The sequence below is a fragment of the Hemitrygon akajei genome, chromosome 21 (genome assembly GCF_048418815.1).
Source record: "Hemitrygon akajei chromosome 21, sHemAka1.3, whole genome shotgun sequence".
Classification (NCBI taxonomy): domain Eukaryota; kingdom Metazoa; phylum Chordata; class Chondrichthyes; order Myliobatiformes; family Dasyatidae; genus Hemitrygon; species Hemitrygon akajei.
Window position 1 is genome coordinate 29088694 of NC_133144.1, and position 21598 is coordinate 29110291.

At 40.6% G+C, this 21598-nt stretch overlaps 1 protein-coding gene across 6 annotated transcripts in view; it reads left to right on the top strand.

Annotated features, from left to right (window-relative positions):
* LOC140714179 (protein mono-ADP-ribosyltransferase PARP6) overlaps positions 1 to 21598 on the top strand; it is a 157881-nt gene that overhangs the window by 50192 nt on the left and 86091 nt on the right. For all 6 annotated transcript variants that reach the window (XM_073025057.1, XM_073025058.1, XM_073025060.1 and 3 more), the window contains exons 5-6: positions 17956 to 18050; positions 19750 to 19810. In XM_073025057.1, coding sequence (XP_072881158.1) covers positions 17956 to 18050; positions 19750 to 19810 — 156 coding nt within the window. The remainder of the gene's footprint in view (positions 1 to 17955; positions 18051 to 19749; positions 19811 to 21598) is intronic.

A 21598-nucleotide genomic window follows, 5' to 3' on the forward strand; every position in this document is an offset into this window, starting at 1 on the left:
AGGAAGCTGTTCCTAAAACAGTGAGTGTGGGTCTTCTGGCTCCTGAACCACCTTCTTTAATAATGAGAAGAAGTTCTAGGTGGTGTGGGTCCTTTCTGATGGATTCCGCCTTCTTCAGGCACCACCTTTTGAAAGTGTCCTCGATGTTGGTGATGCTTGTGCTGTGATGGGGCTGGCTGAATCTACAATCTTCTGCAGTCCCTCTTTTAGCTGTAGAAATTTGCTAGAGTCTTTGGTAACATGCCAAACCTGCTTAAACTCCTAATAAAGTATAGCTGCTGGCGCGCCTTCTTAGCGATTGCCTCAATACATTGGGCCAGGATAGATCCTTTCAGACGTTGATGTCCGAGGATTTGAAGCTGCTCTTCCTTTTCACTGCTGACCCCTCGATGAAGACTGGTATGTTTTCTTCCGATCTCCCCTTCATGAAGTGAACAATTGATTCCTTGGTGTTGCTGACACTGAATGCAAGGTTGTTGTTGTGACCACTCAGCCAGCCAGTCTATCTCTCTTCTGTACACTGCAACATCGCCATCTGCGATTCTGCCAACAACAGTGTTTTCATCAGCAAGTTTATAGATGGCGTTTGAGCAGTGTCAAGTCGTAAGTGCAGAGAGTAGAAAAGTAGAGGAGCGAGACACATTCTCTCATCGCTACTTCAATCTCTCATTGCTATGGTCGGAAATTTCCACCTGCTTCAAAAGGGTAACAATTATACCAGTGCCCAAGAAGAGCAGCGTGAGCTGTCTTAACGACTATTGCCCAGTAGCACTCACACCTACGATGATGAAATGCTTTGAGAGTTTGGTCATGGTTAGAATCAACACCTGTCTCAGAAAGGACCTGAACCCACTGCAATTTGCCTTCTACAACAGACATGATCTCAATGGCTCTCCATGGGGCCCTGGATCACCTGGACAATGCAAATACCTATGTCAGGATGCTGTTTAATGACTATAGCTCATCTAACACAATCATTTCTACAGTCATGATTGAAAAGCTACAAAACCCAAGCCTCTGCAACTCCCTCTGCATCTAGATCCTCACCTTCCTAACTGGAAGACCACAATCTGTGCGGATTGGAAATAACATCTCCACCTCGCCAACAATCAACACTGGTGCACCACAGGGGTGTGTGCTTAGCCCACTGCTCTGCTCTCTCTATGCCCATGTCTGTGTGGCTAGGCACAGCTCAAATGCCATCTATGAATTTGCTGATGATACAACAATTGTTGGCAGAGTTTCAGAGGGTGATGAAAGTGCGAACAGGAGTGAGATATACTGGTTAGTTGAGTGGTGTCGCAGCAAGAACCTTGCACTCACTGTCAGCAAGACCAAAGAGCTGATTGTGGATTTTAAAAAGGGTAAGACAAGAAAACATAAACCAATCTTTATAGAGGGCTCAGAAGTGGAGAGAGTGAGCAATTTCAAGTTCCTGGATGTCAATATCTCTGAGGACCTAGCCTGTTCGCAACATATTGATGCAGCTATAAAAAAGGCAAGACAGTGGCTATATTTCATTCAGTTTGAGGAGAAATGGTTTGTCAATTCAAATAACAGAAGACTTCTACAAATATACCATGAAGAGTATTCTGACAGGCTGCATCACTGTCTGGTATACTGCACAAGATTGAAGTAAGCTGCAGAAACTTGTAAAATTAGTCAGCTCCATCATGGGTTTTACAATCCATAATATCCAAGACATCTTCAAGGAGTGGTGCCTTAGGAAGAAAACGTCCATCATTAAGGATTCCCACCACCTAGGGCATGCCCTTTCTCATTGCTTACATCAAGAAGGAGCCACAAAAGCCAAAAGGCGCTCACTCAGTGATTCAGAAATGGCTTTTTCCCCTCTGCCATCCGATTTCTAAATGGATATTGAACCCTTGAACACTATGTCACTAATTTATTATTTTTGCTTTTTTTGCACTACTTATTTTAACTATTTAATAGACATATACTGTACTTACTGTAATTCAGTTTCTAAAAATATTTATCATATCTTTCATTGTACTGCTGCCATAAAGTTAACAAATTTCACAATATACTGTATGCCGGAAATATTAAACCAGATTCTGACTCTGATTCTGCTGGGATTGCTCTCAGAGTTGGAACAGATGTGATGGGTTGAATTGCCTTCTACCACACCTGAAGGGAATATGAAATAGTAGAAAATAGTAAAAAAGAGCAGACTTCAAATGCATTGTAGCAAGAGACCGCATTCTATAGATGATTTAAACTCCATATCCATGTTACTCATACTGATCTAGAATTGTAGCATAGTGTGCAAATTACTGGTAACTCCAAATTTCAGTCCTAATCGTGCTGGGAAGTATGTGAAATTTAAATCAAATAGGACATTGAACAGAAAACACTACAGCACAGTTCAGGCTCTTAATTTGTGACATTCTTTTAATCTAATCCTTAATTAATCTTGCCCTTCCCTCCCACATAGCTCTTCATTTCTCTTTCATCCATGTGCTTAGCTAAGAGTTTCTTAAATGTGCCCAATGTATCTATCTCTATCACCACACCTGGCAGTGCATTCCAGACACACACCACACTTGGGGTTAAAAAAAAACTACCTTTGACATTTCTGCTCAGCTTTCTTCCACTGACCTTCAATGGTATTAGCCATTTCCACCCTGGGAAAAGCTGTCATTAGAATTTCTTCATGAACTTAAAGGCCGATACGCAGAAGCAAAGTTGTCCATTAGAGATCATGAAGTTCATTAGGATTCTATAGGAACCCTGGAGACTTTTAAAACCTGCTGGAAGAACTCAGTGAAGCAAGAATCACCAGGGGAAGAAAGGAATTTGGGTTATACATTAAAAAAAAACTTGTGTTAAATAACACTGGAAATATTATGGATCAGTTCTATGGGTTGCTTTTAATTGGCCCTTTTTATGTTTGTGTGATGATTTTGATGACCTGCTCTAATGCTGGATGATAGATACTGGAGTCCACAGATGAAAATATTGTAAAATTCTAGGCTTTATTTTGTGACAGTCCAGAGGTTAAGGTTTAATTGTGTGTATGATGTTGGAATACCAATGATGTGTTGCTAAAGTGGCTTTATATTTGCAGAGCACTTGCTTGTTCCTGATTCGTCTAAAACAGAGTGGGATATCCTTCATCATAATGAGGTCATCAAAAATATTTGCTTTTTGCAGATTCAGCTTATAGCCAAAAGTGATATTCAAATAATTTGATGCAAATCTACATTACTTTTTCTTAAAATAGCAAATAGACTGGATAATTCAAACCCAAAATCTGTTAAATTTACATTTTCACCCAATGCATTTGTGGTACAGATCTGAGATGGAATTCGCTACAATACTCATTCCCTACTGTTCGATCTCCATTTATTTTCTGATCCTTGGGGTTCTTCTAGAAGTCAACAATGACGAGCAGTCTTAATTCCAATATTTCAATTTATTTCAGAGTACAAACAAACATACAAATATGAAGCAAACCAAATAAATAGTGGAGGAACGATGCTAAGAGGGAATTAATGCTAAGGGGTGTGAGACAAAGGAATAAAGATGGTGCTTCAGAAAAAGCTATCACTACTATAGATAAAAAAAATTCCTTAGATAGGAATGAATTAATTAATAGGTTACATAATTAATACAATTACATCACCTGGGTAATGTGCTAATACTTAGTCAATGAGCAATGAGAAAGGTGATAAACTGCTAGTTTAGCTGCTATACTGCTTTCTGTCAGTTAGTGTAAAAATACATGAATTTGTAAAAATTACAAACCTTATAAAAAGAATTATTACAAATAAACAGGGGTTTCCAACTCTACTTATGCTATTTTGTCCCAACATCAGTCATCAAAGACTCCTTCAATATTCAGGCTATGCCACCTTCTTGCAGGAGGTACAGAAGCCTGAAGTCCCATATCACCAGGTTCAGGAACAGTTACATGTCTTCAGCCATTTGGTTCTTGAACTAACCTGCACAAACTGCACTACCTCTGTGTGGTAATACTATGACCACTTTTTACTACAATAGACTTTGTTTATAATTGTTCTAATTGTGTAAAGAATTTGTATAATTTGTGTTAAATTTATGTTTTTCTTGTGAATGCGGTGTATCTGATACTACGTGCCTGTGATGCTGCTGCAAGATTTTCATTTCATCTGTGCACACGTGTTTGTGGATATGACGATAAACCTGTCTTTGACTTCTCACTTTGTAATTAAGAAAGAACTTGAGATATATATATATAAAAATACAACCAAGCACAGGAAAGTTAAGCTACAAGAAAAATAGCAATTCTACACACTATTGCAACATATTTACCAAGTTTCATTAGGGCAAAGGGATAACCAGCAGAAAATGTAGGCTCCATTAGGAAGCAAAGTGATGGTCTGTAGATGGATTTGGAGGACATTAGTGAGGTATTGAGTGAATACTCATCTGTATCCATTGTGAAGAAGATATTGTAGTTGGGAGATTCAGGACGGGAACCAGGATCCTAGAGGAAATTATCATTGGAAAGGAAGAAGTGTTAGATGTCTTATTGGGCGTTAAGATCAGGAAGTCATCTTGGTCAACATTAGCAAATTGGGTCACAGGGCATGTTTCTGTGTTATATATCTCTATAACACTATAGATAAATTCATAGTGCCATATGAATGGATCTCAGGATGATAGGCTAGGGAAGAGGTTTCCGGGGGTCTGGCAGATATTCTGAAAACTTCTCTGGCTATTGATGAGGTGCCGGGTAACAGGAAGAAAGAAATGTGGTATCTTTATTCAAAAATGGAAACAGGAGTAAGCCAAGTTGACTGTAGGTCCAATTGTCAGTAGGTGAAAAGTATTAGAAAAAAATTCTGTGGGACAGGTTAATCTGCACTTGGAAAAGCAGAGATTGGTCAGATTAGGTTAGCATGGCTTCAATAATGGAAGATCCTATACTGATTGAATGTTTTTTGAGGAGGTAGCTAAGTCTGTTGATGAGATTAGATGGTTGATGTCATCCACATGGAATTTCAGTTAAACCTTTAAGGAGAACCCACAAGAGAAACTGGTCCAGATGGTTAAGAGCCCATGGGATCTAGGGCAGGTTGGCAGGATCCAAATTTGGCTTGGTGGCAGGTGGTATCAGGTGATTGTTGAACAATACAAAAAATGTTGGAGGAACTCAGCAGGTCAAGCAGGATTTATGGAGAGAAATAAACAGTCAATGTTTCAGGCCGAGACCTTTTATCAGGACTGGAAAGGAGGGGGAAGAAATCAGAATAAAAGAGTAGGGGAGGGGGAGGAATAGGAACTGGTAGGTGATAGGTGAATCTAGATAAGAGAGAGAGGCAGGGGTATGGGGAAGGGGAGTAATAGGAAGAACGTGAGAAGTTGGGAGGTTAATGTGGGAAGGCCAAAGGTTGTAGAAGAGAGAATAGATAATAGACAATAGACAGTAGGTGCAGGAGTAGGTCATTCAGCCCTTCGAGCCAGCACCGCCAATCACTATGATCATGGCTGATCATCCACAATCAGTACCCCATTCCTGCCTTCTCCCCATATCCCTTGACTCCACTATCTTTAAGAGCTCTATCTAACTCTTTCTTGAAAGCATCCGGAGAATTAGCCTCCACTGCCTTCTGAGGCAGAGCATACCACAGATTCACAACTTTCTGGGTGAAAAGGTTTTTCCTCACCTCTGTTCTAAATGGCCTACCCCTTATTCTTAAACTGAGGCCTCTGGTTCTGGACTCCCCCAACATCGGGAATATGTTTCCTTCCTCTAGTGTGTCCAATCCCTTAATAATATGATAGGAGAGGACAGTAGATCATGGAATAAGGGAAGGATGCAGGAAAAAGAGGGAGGAAGGTGAAAGTGATGGGCTGGGCATGGTCAGAAAGCTGGGTGGAGATGGTATTGAAACAGAAGCAGCAGCATTTACCAGAAGTTATGGAAATCAATGATCATGGTATCAGGTTGGAGAGTATGAAGTTGGAATATGATGTGTTGCTTCTCCAATTTATGCCTGGCTTCAACATAACAATGCAGGAGCATTGTTGCTTCAGTCCACCACAAGAGGATTGTTGAGTGATTGTTTACTGTGATTAGAGGCCTGTGACTAGTGGTATACTGAAGAGACCAGATGGAAGTTTGCTGTTGGTTATATTAATTAGAAACCTGGATGTGAATGAAAGAGCTATGGTTAGTATATTTAAATATCATACAGAGATTTGTAGTGTTGTGATAACCTTTAGTTGGTAAGATGGACAGAGAAATGGCAGATGGAGTTAATCCTGAGAGAAAAATGCAGTTATATTTTGGACAGAGTATACACAATGACAGGGCTGTAGGATATACTGAGGGACAGAGTGACTTAGGGCCACAAACCCAGGCATCACAGAAAGCAAAAACCCAGTAGGTATGATTTGGAACAGAAATGAGGAGCAATTTCTTTAGCCAGACTGTGGTGAGTCTGTGGAATTCATTGCCATAGACTGTTGTGGAGGCTAACTCACTGGGTAAATTTAAAGCAGTGGTTGATTAATTAGAAAGGGACTTCAAAGGTTATAGGGAGAAGGTGAATAGGGCTGTGAGGGAAAATAAATCAGCCATGATTGAATGGCAGAGCACACTCAATTGGGTTGAATGGCCTAATTCTGATCCTTCATTTTATGGTCTTAAGGAATTGTTTTATTACTGTCACATATCAAGACAGGGTGAAGCTTTTGAGTCATGGGGAAGGGTCTCAGCCCAAACCATCAACTGTTTAATCATTTCCACAGATGCTTCCTGACCCGTTGAGTTCCTGCAGCATTTTTTTGTGTGTTGCTCTGGATTTCCAGCATCTGCAGATCTCCTGTGTTTCTGAAGAGCCTTAGTTCACATGCTGTCCTGAAAGGCTATGTCAATTGCAAATACTTCGAAGTAGTAAAAAGAAAATAGAATGCAGAGTAGAGTGTTACAGTAATAGAGAAAGTGCAGTGTAGGGAGATAAATAAAATGCAAGAGCCATGATGAGTAAGGTTGAGAGGTCAGCTCCTCAGTTATGAGAAGTCTATAAGAGCACTGTAGAATCTTGAACAGACCTCTATTCACGGACTGAGCAAACTTGACCTTCAGCTTCTGGTCAGGCTGTTGACCGGAAGCCTGATTAAGAGCCTGGTTGCGTGAGTTTTTAGGCTTCCGTATCTTCTGCCTGATGGAAGGAATGAGAATTGAGAATGACCAGTGTGGAAGGGGTGTTTGTTTATTCACTGTGGCAGTGGGAAGTGCAAAATGGTGTCGATGGAAGGGAGGTTGAAGATTTGTATGACTATGACAGTAAGACTATAATGCCGTATGTTTTAATTACAATTATAATTACAACAGACAGGATTTGTCCTTTGTACATTTAAAAGTTGACATTGCATGTGTATATTCTCGGAAAGATATGAGTATTCATCTGAAGCAATAGGGAAGTGAACCACCTCCTTGAGGATCCTCTAGTCCCATATCCACATGACTGGGAAGGAAAATCAGTCCACATCATTGTCTATCTCAACTTACATCTGATCATGGGTCAGTCTTGAGAGAAGTGAAATGCATAAAATCAATATAATCAAGCTGAGGTCAATACATACAAAGAACTGTCTGTAACTCCAGATGTTTTTATCCCCAGGAAAATTCTGAGATGAATGGATACATGAATGCACATTGACTCCTACCAAAAATAAACAACATTCATGGGTAGAAAAAGTTCAGCCTGAAGTAAAATACTGCTAATGCAGAAAATTGGAAATAGAACAGAGAATACAAAGATTATTCAGCGAGTTAGGCACCATCTGTGGAGAGAGACTGTGTTTCATGTTGATGGAATTAACATCTGATGAAGGTCAGCACCATGATGCATTAATTCTATTTCTCTCTACCACAGATGCAGGTTGACCTGTTGTGTACAACATAAAACAAAAAACAGAACAGCACAGACACAGACTTTATTGACTACTGTTATGCCAAACTACATAAACTAGTAATTAAACACATACCTAACTAATTCCTTCTGGCTATACAAGGCCACGTCCCTCCATTCCTTCCTATACAAGAGCCTTTTAAACACCTCTAGTTCAAAAGTTCAAAGTCCATTTAGAATACAAAGTATGTGTACTATATACAACCTTGAGATTTGTCTCCTCACTTGTATTTGCCTCCACCACCACCCCTGGCAATGCATTCCAGACACCCACTGATCTTTGCCCTCTACATCTCCTGTGTATTCCAGCATGGCTCATAAAATGGTAAAGTAAAGGAAACTACACTGCCATCATAGAGAGCATTCTCCTATCAGCTGTTACTCCTGGTTTGGTTAAACATCTTCTCACAGTATAAGGAAACTACAGTAAACTGTCAGGTCACCCGGAAAGGTCACTGGCTGCAATGTACCATCACCGAGGGGCTTGTGTGGATCCAGGACAAAGAAGTAGGCAGAAAAAGCATCATTGTAGGCACTATCCAACCCGCAAACTGCCTTTTCCCAAAGCTCCCTTCTGGAAAGTGCTATAAGGCTAGAAAAACAAAAACGCCCTCCTTATCAGTGGGTTCCGCATGCGCGGATTCAACCAACCGTGGATCAGGAAAACCTGGAAGTTCTCTCTCCAGCAGTCGTTGTTTGAATATTGTTCACCTCGCGTTTCGTTCGTTCGCTACTTGTGTTGTGAGCGAGAGGAAGGAGTTTAAGGCTAGTAAGGGATGGCTGGCTAGCTATGTAAAGCGCTACAGCCTCAAGAACTTAAAGGTCACGGGAGAATCGGCATCGCTGATGCTGAGGCGGCATCAGCGTTCCCAGAAGAGCTACGATGGTTGCGTCTGTACTGAGCATGTGTACAGACTTTTTTTCTTGTCATTATTCCCTGAACAATACAGTATAACAACTATTTACATAACATTTACATTGCATTTGGTATTATCTAGAGATGATTTAAAGTATACGGGAGGATGTGCGTAGGTTATATGCAAATAATATGCCATTCTATATAAGGGACTTGAGCATCCACGTTTTTGGTATCCGCAGGGGGTCCCGGAACCAATCCCCCATGGATAAGAAGAGCTGACTGTACATTCTTAAAATTTCTTCCCCACACCCCCATCAATCTGATCAACTATTCTAGATAGCTCATCAGTGCTATGCACTGTATATAATGCTGATATTTATGTATTTATGTACATCTTATTTCCATATTGTCCTTTAACATTTTAAAATTATTTTAAGTACAGTAATTCTTTATTCTTTATAATTGTTGAATGTCACTGTATTTTGTTGCATTTTGTATCCTGACCATACACACAGCAAACTCCTAATACATGTAAATGTATATGGTGAATAAAGTTGATCCTTTATCCTTGAACAAGTGATGGCACATAATTTCTCTGTAGTATCCTGAAACAAAAATTTGCATGTAACTGTCATTTAGAGATTAGTCTAACCAGCATCTACTCACCTTGCACTTGGTGGCTTAAAAAGATGAGCCACATTAAATTTTGCTTCCATGTAATGACAGAGTGATTCAGTATTAAATGGTACAATGGTGTTGTTCTAAACTTGGCCATCACAGTAGAATAGCAGTTAACATGACACTCTTACAGCTTGGAACTTTGGAGTTCAGAGTTCATTTTGTATGTGTGATGCTGGATTTCCAGAATCTATTGTGTTTATACGTTAAAGCAGAGCAAGGTAAAACAAAAACAATGTAGAATAAAGTCTAACAGCTACCGAGCAAGTGTAGTGCAAATAAACAGTAAGGTGCAAGATCACAGTGAGGTAGATTGTGAGGTCAAGGGTGCAACTTATCAGACAAGAACTCACAGTCTATGACAGTAAATAAATCTTCCACCAGCGACTGCAATCAAAATGTTGAGTCTTGTTATGTCAGAATCCTACAAATATCCAGTATTTCTTTGTCGAGGGGAGGAGTCAAGGTTAAAGAAGTCTCAGTTTCAAATATCCTGCAGGTGCCCTTGGTCAATAGAAAGAATATATGGAGATTTGATGACCAACAGTAGAAAGATTGCACCATGTGATTAAGTCCATGTCTACATGTACTTTAGGAAGGCCTTTGTCAAAGTCCCTCATGGGAGCAGGTCAAGAAGATTCAGTCACTTGACATTCAAAATGAAGTAGTAATTTTGATTAGACATTATGCTTTGGGGGAGAAGCCAAAGAGAGGTAGTAGATAGTTGCTTCTCTGACTGGAGGCCTGTGACAAGAGGTGTGCCACTGGGTCCATTGTTGTTTGTTATCTATATCAATGATCTGGAAGATAATGTAGTAAACCAGCTCAGGAAAACACCATGATTGGGGGTGTTGTGGTCAGCAAGAAAGGCTATTTAAGATTGCAGTGGGATCTGGACCAGAAGGAAAAATGGGCTGATATATAAAAGATAGAATTGAATGCAGCCAAGTGTGAGGTGTTGCACGTTGGGAAGAGAAACTAGGGTAGGACTTGCATGGAGAACAGTAGGGCACCAAGGAGTGTGGTAGAACAGAGGAATCTGTTCTATCCATAATTACTTGAAAGTCTCATCACATGTAGATAGCAAAGAAAGGTTATAAAGAAAGCTTTTGGTACTTTGGCCTTCAAAAATTTAAGTACTGAATACAGGAGTTGAGATGTTATGTTGAAGTTGTATAAGACATTGATGATGCCTAATTTGGAGTACTCTGTAGAGTTCTGGTCTCCTACCCACAGGAAAGTTATCAATAGATTAAAAGAGTGCAGAGAAAATTTACGAGAATGTTGCCAGATCTTGAGGACCCGAGAAATAAAGAATGGTCGTATAGGTCGGACTTTATTCCCTAGAGCATAAGAGGATGAGGGAAGATTTGATAGAGGTATACAAAATTATGAGAGGTACAGATAGGGTAAATGCAAACAGACTTTTTCCACTGTGGTTGGTGAGACTAGAACATAAGGTCAGGGTCAAGGGTGAAAGGTGAACTGTTTAAGAGGAACATGAGGGGGAACTTCTTCTCTCAGAGGGTGGTGAGAATGTGGAATGAGCTTCCAGCAGAAGTGGTGAATGCTGATTCTATTTTGACATTTAAGACAAATTTGGATAGGTACATGGATGGAACGGGTGTGGAAGGCTATGGTCTGGATGCAGGTGGATGCAACTAGGCAGATTAATAGTTCAGCACAGGCTAGATGGACCAAAAGGCCTGTTTCTCTGCTGTAGTGTTCTATGACTCTATGACTCTCTAACATTTACATTGACATTTGCAAATGCAGCATCCATGGGTGATGCCCATGTAAGCACTACAACTACATGTTCTCTATTCAGCTTTTGACTGACTAAACCTGAAGAGAGTGCTAAACACTGCCTAGTCTGTTTAAGGCTCATCACTTCCTTCTGTCCAATCCATCTTCATCGTGTGTTGCATCAGGAAGGCTGGTAGCTTTGTCAAGGATGCCTGCTACCCTGGACATTCCCTTTTCTCTCTTTTACCTCTGGAAGAGAATACACGAACATAAAAACCAAGAAGTCCAGGCATAATAACAACTTCATCCCCCCTGCTAATTAGATTATTGAACCAATCACCTTTTACCCACATCCTTCATGGTGGTGCTGTCACGTTCTGGTATTCTAGCCATCATTGACATTTCAGCCAAAACCTTGACTGGACATTCCTCTCCATAGATGCTTTCTGACCTGTTGAGTACCTCAAGTTTGTTCCTCTGGATTTTCAGCATCTGCAGAATCCCTTGTGTTTATTATGTAGTATTTGTTTTGTTCTACTACACGGCACACAGCAACCTTTGAACCATTTTTACTGTTGTGAGCTCATTGCTGTATTTATTGTTGCTCTGTATACTCTGTGTGCTTCATGTGAGCAAGGAATTTATTGCATCCTGGTGACGTGACGATAAACTAGCCACCGATATTGGTGCAGTATCACCTTAGTCTTCGTCTTCCAGCTTCTCCCCTTGGGAAAGGAACTGTAGGCTATAACCAAACCTAATTCTATTTATTTGTTGTAGAAACCACTTAGATACAGTAGGCACATGCATGAATGAAAAATGGTGGGCTATGTGATAGGGAAGCAATAGATTGATTTTGATGTAGGTTAAAATGTTGGCACAACATAGAGGGCTGAAGAGGCTGTACCGTTCTGTACTGTTTTATGTTAATTTATTCAATGTCAACACTTTACAGTAAGGAGTAGAATAGCCATGTAAGAATCATGTTTGCTCTGGTCTAATAGTCTCCAGACTTCTTACAAAATCTGTACTTTTGTTGATTTTCTCCATCCAATGCAAGTCAGAGATAAATATTTTTACAGAATTTCCAGCTGATTAGCTACAGCCACTTCCTGCAGAGTTTGGGGTGCAGACTTGATTCCCCAGCGCGACATTGTTGGTGTCTTGACTGGGTTCACGGAAGCTGCAAGAGCTAGCCATGGGGTGGACTGAATCTCGCCTGAGCTAATGTAATTCCAGCCACAGAGGCTCAATGATGCGTGTGGCCATTTCCCTGGTTCCATTCTGGAGTCATGCATACAGCTTGGAAGCAAGTCAGATTTCCCATTATATCCACACTAACCAATGGGCACCCATCCTTGCTACTTGGCCTGTAGCCCCCAATGCCTAATTATGTTAAACACTAGTCTAGAAGTTGTTTATTTATTGAGCTGCAGCAGGAAATAGGCCCTTCCAGCCCTTTAAGCCCCCAGTTTAATCCTAGTATAATTACAGGACAATTTACAATGCCCAATTAACCTACCTATTGGTTAATTCTTCCTGTGGGAAGAAAGCAGAGCACCTGGAGTAAACCCACGCAGTCATGGAGAGAACGTATAAACTGCTTACAGACAGTGGCGGGAAATGAACTCAGGTCACTGGTACTGTAAGGTGTTGTGCTAACCATCACACTACCAGGCTGCCCAATGCCCAAGTATGTCAAGGGCTTACATAGAGGCTGCTTACCTGCTGTCAGCATCTCATCCTTCATCACGCTGGGCAACAGTGTGTTCCAGATGCTAACCACCCTCTGGGTGAGAAATCATCCCTGAGATCCCTTCTAAATCTCTTACCCCTTACCCCAAATATATATCTTTTAGTTTTATCTGCTAAGGGACAAGTTTCCTGCAGTTTACCCTATCTATATCCCTCATATTTTATTTAACTCAATCACATCCATTTTTCACCACTGCAGGAAAAACAAAGCCTTTCCAGATTCTTCTCATAACTGAAACATTCCATCCCAAACAACATCATGTGAATTTCCTCTGCAGCCCCTCCTGCACCACCATATTTTTCCTATAGTGTGGGTGACCAGAACAGCACACTGTACCCCAGCTGAGATCTGACCATTGTCTTAGACCATAAGACATAGGAACAGAATTAGGCCACAAGGCCCATCAAGTTTGCTTTGCCATTCCATCATGGCTGATTTATTATCCCTCTCAACCCCATTCTCCTGCCTTCTCCCCATAACCTTTGATGGCCTCACTGACGAAGAATCTATTAACCTTTGCTTTAAATATACTCACAGACTTGGCTTCCACAGACATCCGTGGCAATGAACTCTACGGATTCATCACTCTCCGGCCAAAGAAAACCCTTTTTATCTTTATTCTGTGATTGTGCCCTCTCGTCCTAGACTCACCCACTATAGGACATGTGGGAAATGTAGCAAATGTAGCAAATGTCTACATTTGCTCTATCTAGGCCTTTCGACATTTGATAGCTTTCATTGAGATCCCCCTCATTCTTCTAAACTCCATTAAGTGCAGGCCCAAAGCCATCAAACGCTCCTCATGTGTTAACCTTTTCATCCCCAGAATTATTCTCACGAACCTCCTCTTAACCCTCTCCAGTGCCAGCACATCTGGTTTTAGATAAGAGACCCAAAACTGCTCACAATATTCCAGGTGTGATCCGACCAATGCCTTATTATGCCTCAAGATAATATCCTTGCTGTTATATTCTAGTCCTCTCGAAATGAATGCTAACATTGCATTTCCTTCCCTTGTCACCAACTTAACCAGCAAGCTAACCTTTAGGGAATCCTGCACAAGGATTACCAAGTCCCTTTGCACCTCTGATTTTAAAATTTTCTCCCCATTTAGAAAATAGTCCACGCTTTTATTCCATCTACCAAATTGCATGATTGTACACTTCCCTACGCTATATTCCATCTGTCAGTTCTTTACTAATTCTCCTAATCTGTCCAAATCCTTCTGCAGATTCCCTGCTTCCTCAGCACTGCATTCCCCACCTGTTATCTTTGTATCATTTACAACTTCGGCCACAAAGCTATTAATTCTGACATCCAAATCACTGACATATAATGTGAAAAGAAGTGGTCCCAACACTGACCCTTGTGGAACATCACTCATCACCGGCTGCAAACAGAAGACGTCTCCTTTATTCCTACTCTTTGCTTCTTGTCTGGGCACCAATCTTCTATTCACGCTAGGCTCTTATCTTGTTTAGCAGCCTCACATGCACCACTTTGTCAAAGGCCTTCTGAAAATCCAAGTAAACAACAGCCACTGACTCTCCCTTGTCTATTCTGCCTGTTATTTCCTCGAAGAATTCCAACAGACTTATCAAGCAAGGTTTTCCCTTAAATAAACCATGCTGACTTTTGCCTACTTTATTATGTACCTCCAAGTACCCTGAAACCTCATCCTCAAGTGTTTTCCAACCACTGAAGCCAGGCTAACTGACCTATAATTTTCTTTTTTCGGCCTCCCTCACTTCTTAAAGAGTGGAATGACGTTTGCAATTTTCTAGTCCTTTGGAATCATTATAGAATCTAGTGATTCTTTAAAGATCATTACTAATGCCTTCCATAATCTCTTTCAGCCACCTCTTTCAAAACCCTGGGGTATAGTCCATCTGGTCCAGTTGACTTTTCTAACTTCAGACCAAACACCTTCTCATCAGCAATAGCAACTACTCATTTTTGCCCCCTGTCAATTTCTGGCTTACTGCTAGTGTCTTCCACAGGGAAGACTGATGCAAAATCCTTATTGAGTTTGTTTGCCATTTCTTTATCCCATTACTACCTCTCCAGCATCATTTTCCAGTGGTCCAATATCCACTCTCTTTTACTCTTTATATATCTGAAAAATATTTTGGCATCCTCTTTGATATTTTTGGTTAGCTCACCTTCATAGTTAATCTTTTCTCTCCTTATACTCTTTAAGTTGCCTTCTGTTGGTTTTGAGAAGCTTCCCAATCCTCTAACTTTCAACTGATTTTGCTATATTATATACCCTCTTTTTTCCTTTTATTCAGTCATTGACTTCCCTTATCAGCCACAGTTGCCTTATCCTCCCTCTAAAATGTTTCTTCATCTTTGAGATGCATCTATCCTGCACCTACAGAATTGCCTCCAGAAACCCTAGCCATTGCTTTTTTATCATTATCCATGCTACATCCAACAGCCTTCTCTAAAAACAATCATCCCATAGCCATTCCACAAATTTCCTTTCTTGGTGTTCAGCGGCAACCTGATTCTCCCAAATTCTCCCAAATCCCCCACGACTATCATAACATTTCCCTTATTTTATGCCTTTTTTGTTTATATCCCACATCCTGGCTACTGTGCTAGAGTCTGTATATAAGTCCCATTAAGGTCTTTTTACCCTTGCAATTTCTTAACTCTACCTAAAGGGTCTACATCTTCTGATCCTGTGTTACCTCTTTCTGAGGATTTGATTTCATTTTTCACCTCCAGAGACACCCCACCCCTCTGCCTATCTGTCTGCCCTTTCAATAGGAGGTATATCCTTGGATGTTGACTCCCAACTATGATCTTCTTTCAGCCACGTCTCAGTGATGCCTACAAAGTCATACCTGCCAATCTCTTACTGTGCAAGATCATCTACCGTATGCCACATACTGCATGCGCATTCAAATATGAATTGAAACATTGTTACATAATTGTAAGTTGTAACATTGCTACATAACACCCTGCTCTTGTATTCTGTATTCTGGATCTTAATGCTGGTGCTGTCTGCGTGGAGTTTGCACGTTTTCTCAATAACTGCATAGATTTCTTCCTATATGCCAGACATAATCTGGTTCAGAGACTAACTACAAAATCCGGGTACAAATATACACTAAGTTTAATGCTATAGATCAGGAATTACTTTCTATGGAGTTGTACTTATGATTGCAAAGCAGTATTTCTGCAAGACACTTGTCAGATTTTTAAGCTGGGTTACATCCAATTGCATGGAAAGCAGGATCTCCCTGGTTAAGGAAAGGATCATGAAGGGTATAATAAAGCAAAGCGAAGAGAAGTTATCTAGATGTTCACCCCTCCAATAACCAAAGCAGTTATACTTCAACACAGTGAGGTCAGTGTGTTCTTCTTAATTACATTTATTGACTTAATTTTGAGAATACGGTCGAAAGTGTTAACAATATGAATTGTGCTTTGACAATACATATTATTAATTGGAATGTAGTTTTCACTTTTACAGGAGTCCAAATTACTAGGCTATTCAAGTATGGGAGAACCTCTAATAAATTGGGATATGCGGGAAGGTGGTGGAATTCAGACCAAACCTTTTTTTTACTGTGAGAGTGGTCCAGATATAGAGCACAACTACAGGAACTGCTTGAGGCAAACACACTACTGTGCAAAAGTCTTGGACACACATACTGTATATAGCTAAGACATTTATGTGGTACTGTATTTGTCATCGTGGAGTGGAGAGTGAGTTTGCAAATCTGCTGGCAGCAAAGGATGCTGGGACTGGCAAATGGTGTGGGACAGTTGTCACAGGAGAAGTGACAGCTGCGTGGGGTGGTATGGGTATAGACACACCCAGCCCTGAGACACCGAGCAAGGTCAGTTGATTCCAGACAATTGGTTTATTGGTTATTACAGAATGTCTCTCTGGTGATTCCCACTCTCTCCCCTCTGCCTTCCCCTTTTCCCAACCATGATTCCCCTCTTCCTCTCCCTTTCCCACTCTCAGTTCACAATAGAGACCCATATCAGAATCAGGTTTAACATGACTCACATATGTCATGAAGTTTGCTTTTTTTGCAGCAGCAGCCACAGTACAATGCAAATACATAAAATTACTACACTGTTGAGCAAAAATCTTGGGCACCCTAGCTTTATGTATGTGCTTAAGACTTGTGCACAGTAGTGCAGCTGATTTGTAATTACCTTGAGGATGATGAAACTTAAATGAAGAATAGAACAGATTTTGCTGATGGAATAGATGAATCAGTGAAGGAGTCCTTCTTAAGTATTAGCACTGGCTAGATGGGCCAAATGGCTTGCTTCTGCACTGGAAGTACTCAGTAAAATACAAAGGTAAAATCATGAAATAGACAAGTTTCTCAAGTTAAACTAACTTTTTCCTGAAGGAGATGTTCACACAGCAGCAGACTCATCTTTTGATGCAACTTAATCATTCTTTTTGTTCTGTTGGGAAGGAAATGGTGACACTACATTGATCTACATGGAAAATCTTCCAGCAGAACAACTCTGGCTCTGTACAAATTCCAGTGAGGACCTTCCAATTTAAAGCTGAATGCAAAGTATTACATCTCAGTGATGCACAGAGGGAGAGAGAGAGAGAGAGAGAGAGAGAGAGAGAGAGAGAGAGAGAGAGAGAGAGAGAGAGAGAGAGAGAGAGAGAAAGAAGAGTGTGTATGTGACAGAAAGCAAGCGAAAGAGGGAGGGAGGGAGAATAGGATGCTTAGAGAAACAGAGCAAAGAGAAGCAGAGAGAAAATGAAGAGCAACAGACAAATGTGGAGAAACTGAGTAACAAGAGAGACAAACAGAGGAAAAAGAAGGGAATGAGAGGGAAAGAAACAGGGTTGGCAAAGGAAAGAGCAAGAGACAGAATGAAAGAGAGAATGAGCTGGCCTGAATCCTAAGAAAGCCAAAACAGCAGCAGTGCCTATAGTGACAGCTCTTTCGCAGGCAAGCCCAACAATATATTACAGTGTGTGTCTGTTTTTACAGGGTAGCTGTGCAGCTGATCTATACCGGCACCCACAGCTCGATGCAGACATCGAAGCAGTCAAGGAAATTTATGGAGAAAATTCCGTCTCTGTCAGGTAAGTCTTTAGCGTTCTAATTTTTCAAGTGTTGCAGAACTGATGGCAATTTTTATTACTGTTATTTTCTGTCTAACATTTTGCTTGTCATTTTACGAGTTTCTTTAGGGAATAGGATTCTTCCAACAAAAAAGACTTAATTCATTTTTAGCTCAATTTTTCCTCGCACCTTGCTTCCAAGTTTTATTCCATTTGCTCAAAGCATGGAATAGTCTGGGACATCGAATTTCCCAGTGCTGCCTTCATTGCTGTTTCTAATTACCACTGCAGTGTGAAACTGCTCCTGTTAGTGCTACCTTCCCCTCTGTCCAAAGATGGAGTGCTCTAATCGTACAGACCAGCAGGTGAGGAATCTGGCCAAACTTGGAGTCAAACTTATACCCTCTGAAAAAGGCCCCAAACCCACACTTTCATCTGTATTAGGCCAGTTAAATGAAAGTTGTTTATAGCTTTTGTTTTCAAACCTTGGTTCATTTTGTTCTGTTCAACTCACACTCTCTTTTATAATTACAACTACTCATTTGCAATACATAGGCGTATTCTTAAAATGCACCACGTACCTCTAAAAGATGTTGTACCATGAGCTTGACTAGTTAGGATCCGTTAAATATAAAGCAATAAGTTAGTGTCACTGATTTACTGCCAACGGAAACAATGTACTTTGACTCTTATGCTCTCAATATAAGGATCTTCCAATCAATGCTCCCTCCTCTGCCCTTATGGATCAAAACCTCACTAAATTTCATCACCTCTCCCTCCTCCATCCCAATATTTTTCATCTTCTGATTGTCTTATTGGCCTGGTGAATGCTTTCCTAGATATTTTGAGCTGTGGTTAATTGGGCAAATGTAAGGTAATCTTTATTCTTTGTAGGTTCAGTCCAAAAGATGCATCAATTTTTTTGGACACAGGACGTCCCCAGGTTATGAACATCTGATTTATGGAACCCCTCCCTCTTCCCACATACAAACAAGCCCCTATAACACTATTAAATTCAAAAGTCTGATGTATGTACTTACTGTACGTCCCTTCCTATGAACGGTGGAACTAGTTTCCTCTCTCTCTGCTCTTTTTGTAATTCTTTTCTATCAATCTTATGTACTTCAGATGGTATTTGCTTCAATGTGGAACTATGGTTATCATAGAAAGTAATTAATTTGTATTTCCTGACTTGTGGACAAAGTTGTCTTAAGGGCATCTGTAAAAATGGAACCTATTTGTTTTCCCAAAAAATGCCTGTATTAGGGAAATTTGTGGGTATGGGGTCAATACAAGAAAGTGATGCTGAGGTAAAAGCCCAGCTGATTTTGTTGAATGGTGGTGCAGTTACCAGGGATCAAAAGGCCCTGCTTCTGTTTGTATTTCTTAGTTTCTCATTGTGACCATCGAGTGCTAATGTTATTCCCATTTTTTCACCAGTTCGTGTATTACTGTTCATACACTGGGGATTGAAGTGCTTGTCTCGATAGTTGCCTTGAGAGCTGTTCTACCTTCTGTATGGCATTGATAGATTTTTACTTCAGTTTTCGATATAAAAGAACTTGAAACAAAGACTGTTAGATTATGTTAATATATGTATCAACCACGATCTAATTGAGTGATGCTATTTGTCAGAGCTATTTGTCCAAGTTAACATATAACTATAACTGAGACATCCCATAGACTGTGACTTATCTATTCTAAATATGTCTTTCCATAGAGAATATGGAACAATTGATGATGTGGATGTGGATCTCCATATTAATATGAGTTTTCTTGATGTAAGTAATGACCCTAGTGCTACTTGTCCTAAGTTTTGAATTGTTTTGTTCCTTAAGATGAACTTGTAATCATTCTTGGTTGTTCTGCTGGGAGAGAAATGGTGACACTACATTGGTCTATGTGCAAATTCTTCCAGCCCGACAACTCTGGCTCCGTACAAATTCCACACTGTAGATTCTGTGCTATGGTGTAGTGGTAATAGTGCCAGCAATCACTGATCAGTTTTCGATTCCTGACGCTGTCTGTAAACTGTTTGTACATTCTCCCTGTGACCGCGTGGGTTTCCTCTGAGTGCTCTGGTTTCCTCCCATATTCCAAAGATGTACGGTTAGATTTAATGAGTTGCGGGCATGCTACATTGGCACCAGAAGCACGGCGGCACTCGCAAGCTGCCACCAGCACACTTCAAACAGTGACAAAAAATGACGCATTTCACTCCATGTTTCGATGTTCTGATGTACACTAGACAAATAAAGCTAATCCCTCCTTACAATATTTTAACTATTTGAAATGCATATGATAATACAGCTGAAATATTAGAAAGAGGCACAAGAGACTGCAGGTGCAGGAATCTGAAACAACACGCCAGATGCTCGAGGCACTCAACGGGCCAGGCAGCATCTGTGGAGGGAAATGTTTTGGGTCGAGACCTTTCATTTGGACTGAGGAAAATCTCTTTAAAGTGGATGTACCTTGAACAGACTTCACAGTAGACTATCAAAATGGATACACAAGAGACTGCAGATGCTGGAATGCTGGTCTAGATGAAGGATCTGAACCCAAAATATCAACCGTCTATTTCTCTACACAGATGCTGTCTGATCTGCTGAGTTTCTCCAGCATCTTTTTTGTTGCTTCATGCTTAAATATAAATTTCTCCTATGTAGGTTTGGTGAAAATGTGCCTAATTTGCAAGGTCTTGCACCTCTGCAAGTACGTGTACAAGCCTTGCTTCTTGTAGCAATTTTCCCTTCACACATTGCTAACACCTAGCCTCCCGTGATAACACAGCCCACCCTTTGCCTCTGAGATTGTCCTGTCAAGAATATGCTGCCAGGGGAGTTGGTGGAAGCAGATGCAGTAGCAATGTTTAAGAGGCATTCAGACAGATGTACAAAGAGGCTGGGAATAGGGGAATACAGCCCATGTGCAGGTGGATAGGATCATGACAGGTCTAGACAGAATGGACTGAAAGGCCTGTTCCTGTGCTGTACCATCCTACTGTCTATGATTAGGGATGTGGATTAATAAAGCAAATGTTCTTGTTTCTGTCATATGAACATCAAAAGAACCTAAAAATAGAAGCAGATTTGGTCCCTTGTAGGTACTTTGCAGTTTAGTTAGATTTGTTGCTCTGTCTCAGTCCACTTCTCTGCACAGACCTTGTATAGAGTCATAGACTCATGCAGCACCGAAACAGGTCATGCTGACTGTTGTACCTATCTATACTAATCCTGTTTACCCACGTGAAGACTGTTGACTTCTATGCTTTGACAGTTTAAGTGCTTGCCTCGATGGTTCTTAACTGTTGTGACAGTACCTTTCTCTATCCCCTCCTGAGGCAGGGCATTTCAGATTCTATCCGTCCCCCCTGTGACAATTACCCCTCAGACACCCTCTAAATCTTCCACCTCTCACCTTATATTAATGCCCACATGCTTTAGACACCCTATGGTGGGAAAAAGATTTTTACTATCTAATCTATCTGACCCCACCTCTTCAAAATGTTGAAGTCATTCTTCAGCCAGGGAAAATAAACCCAGAATTCCAATCTATCCTATTAATTG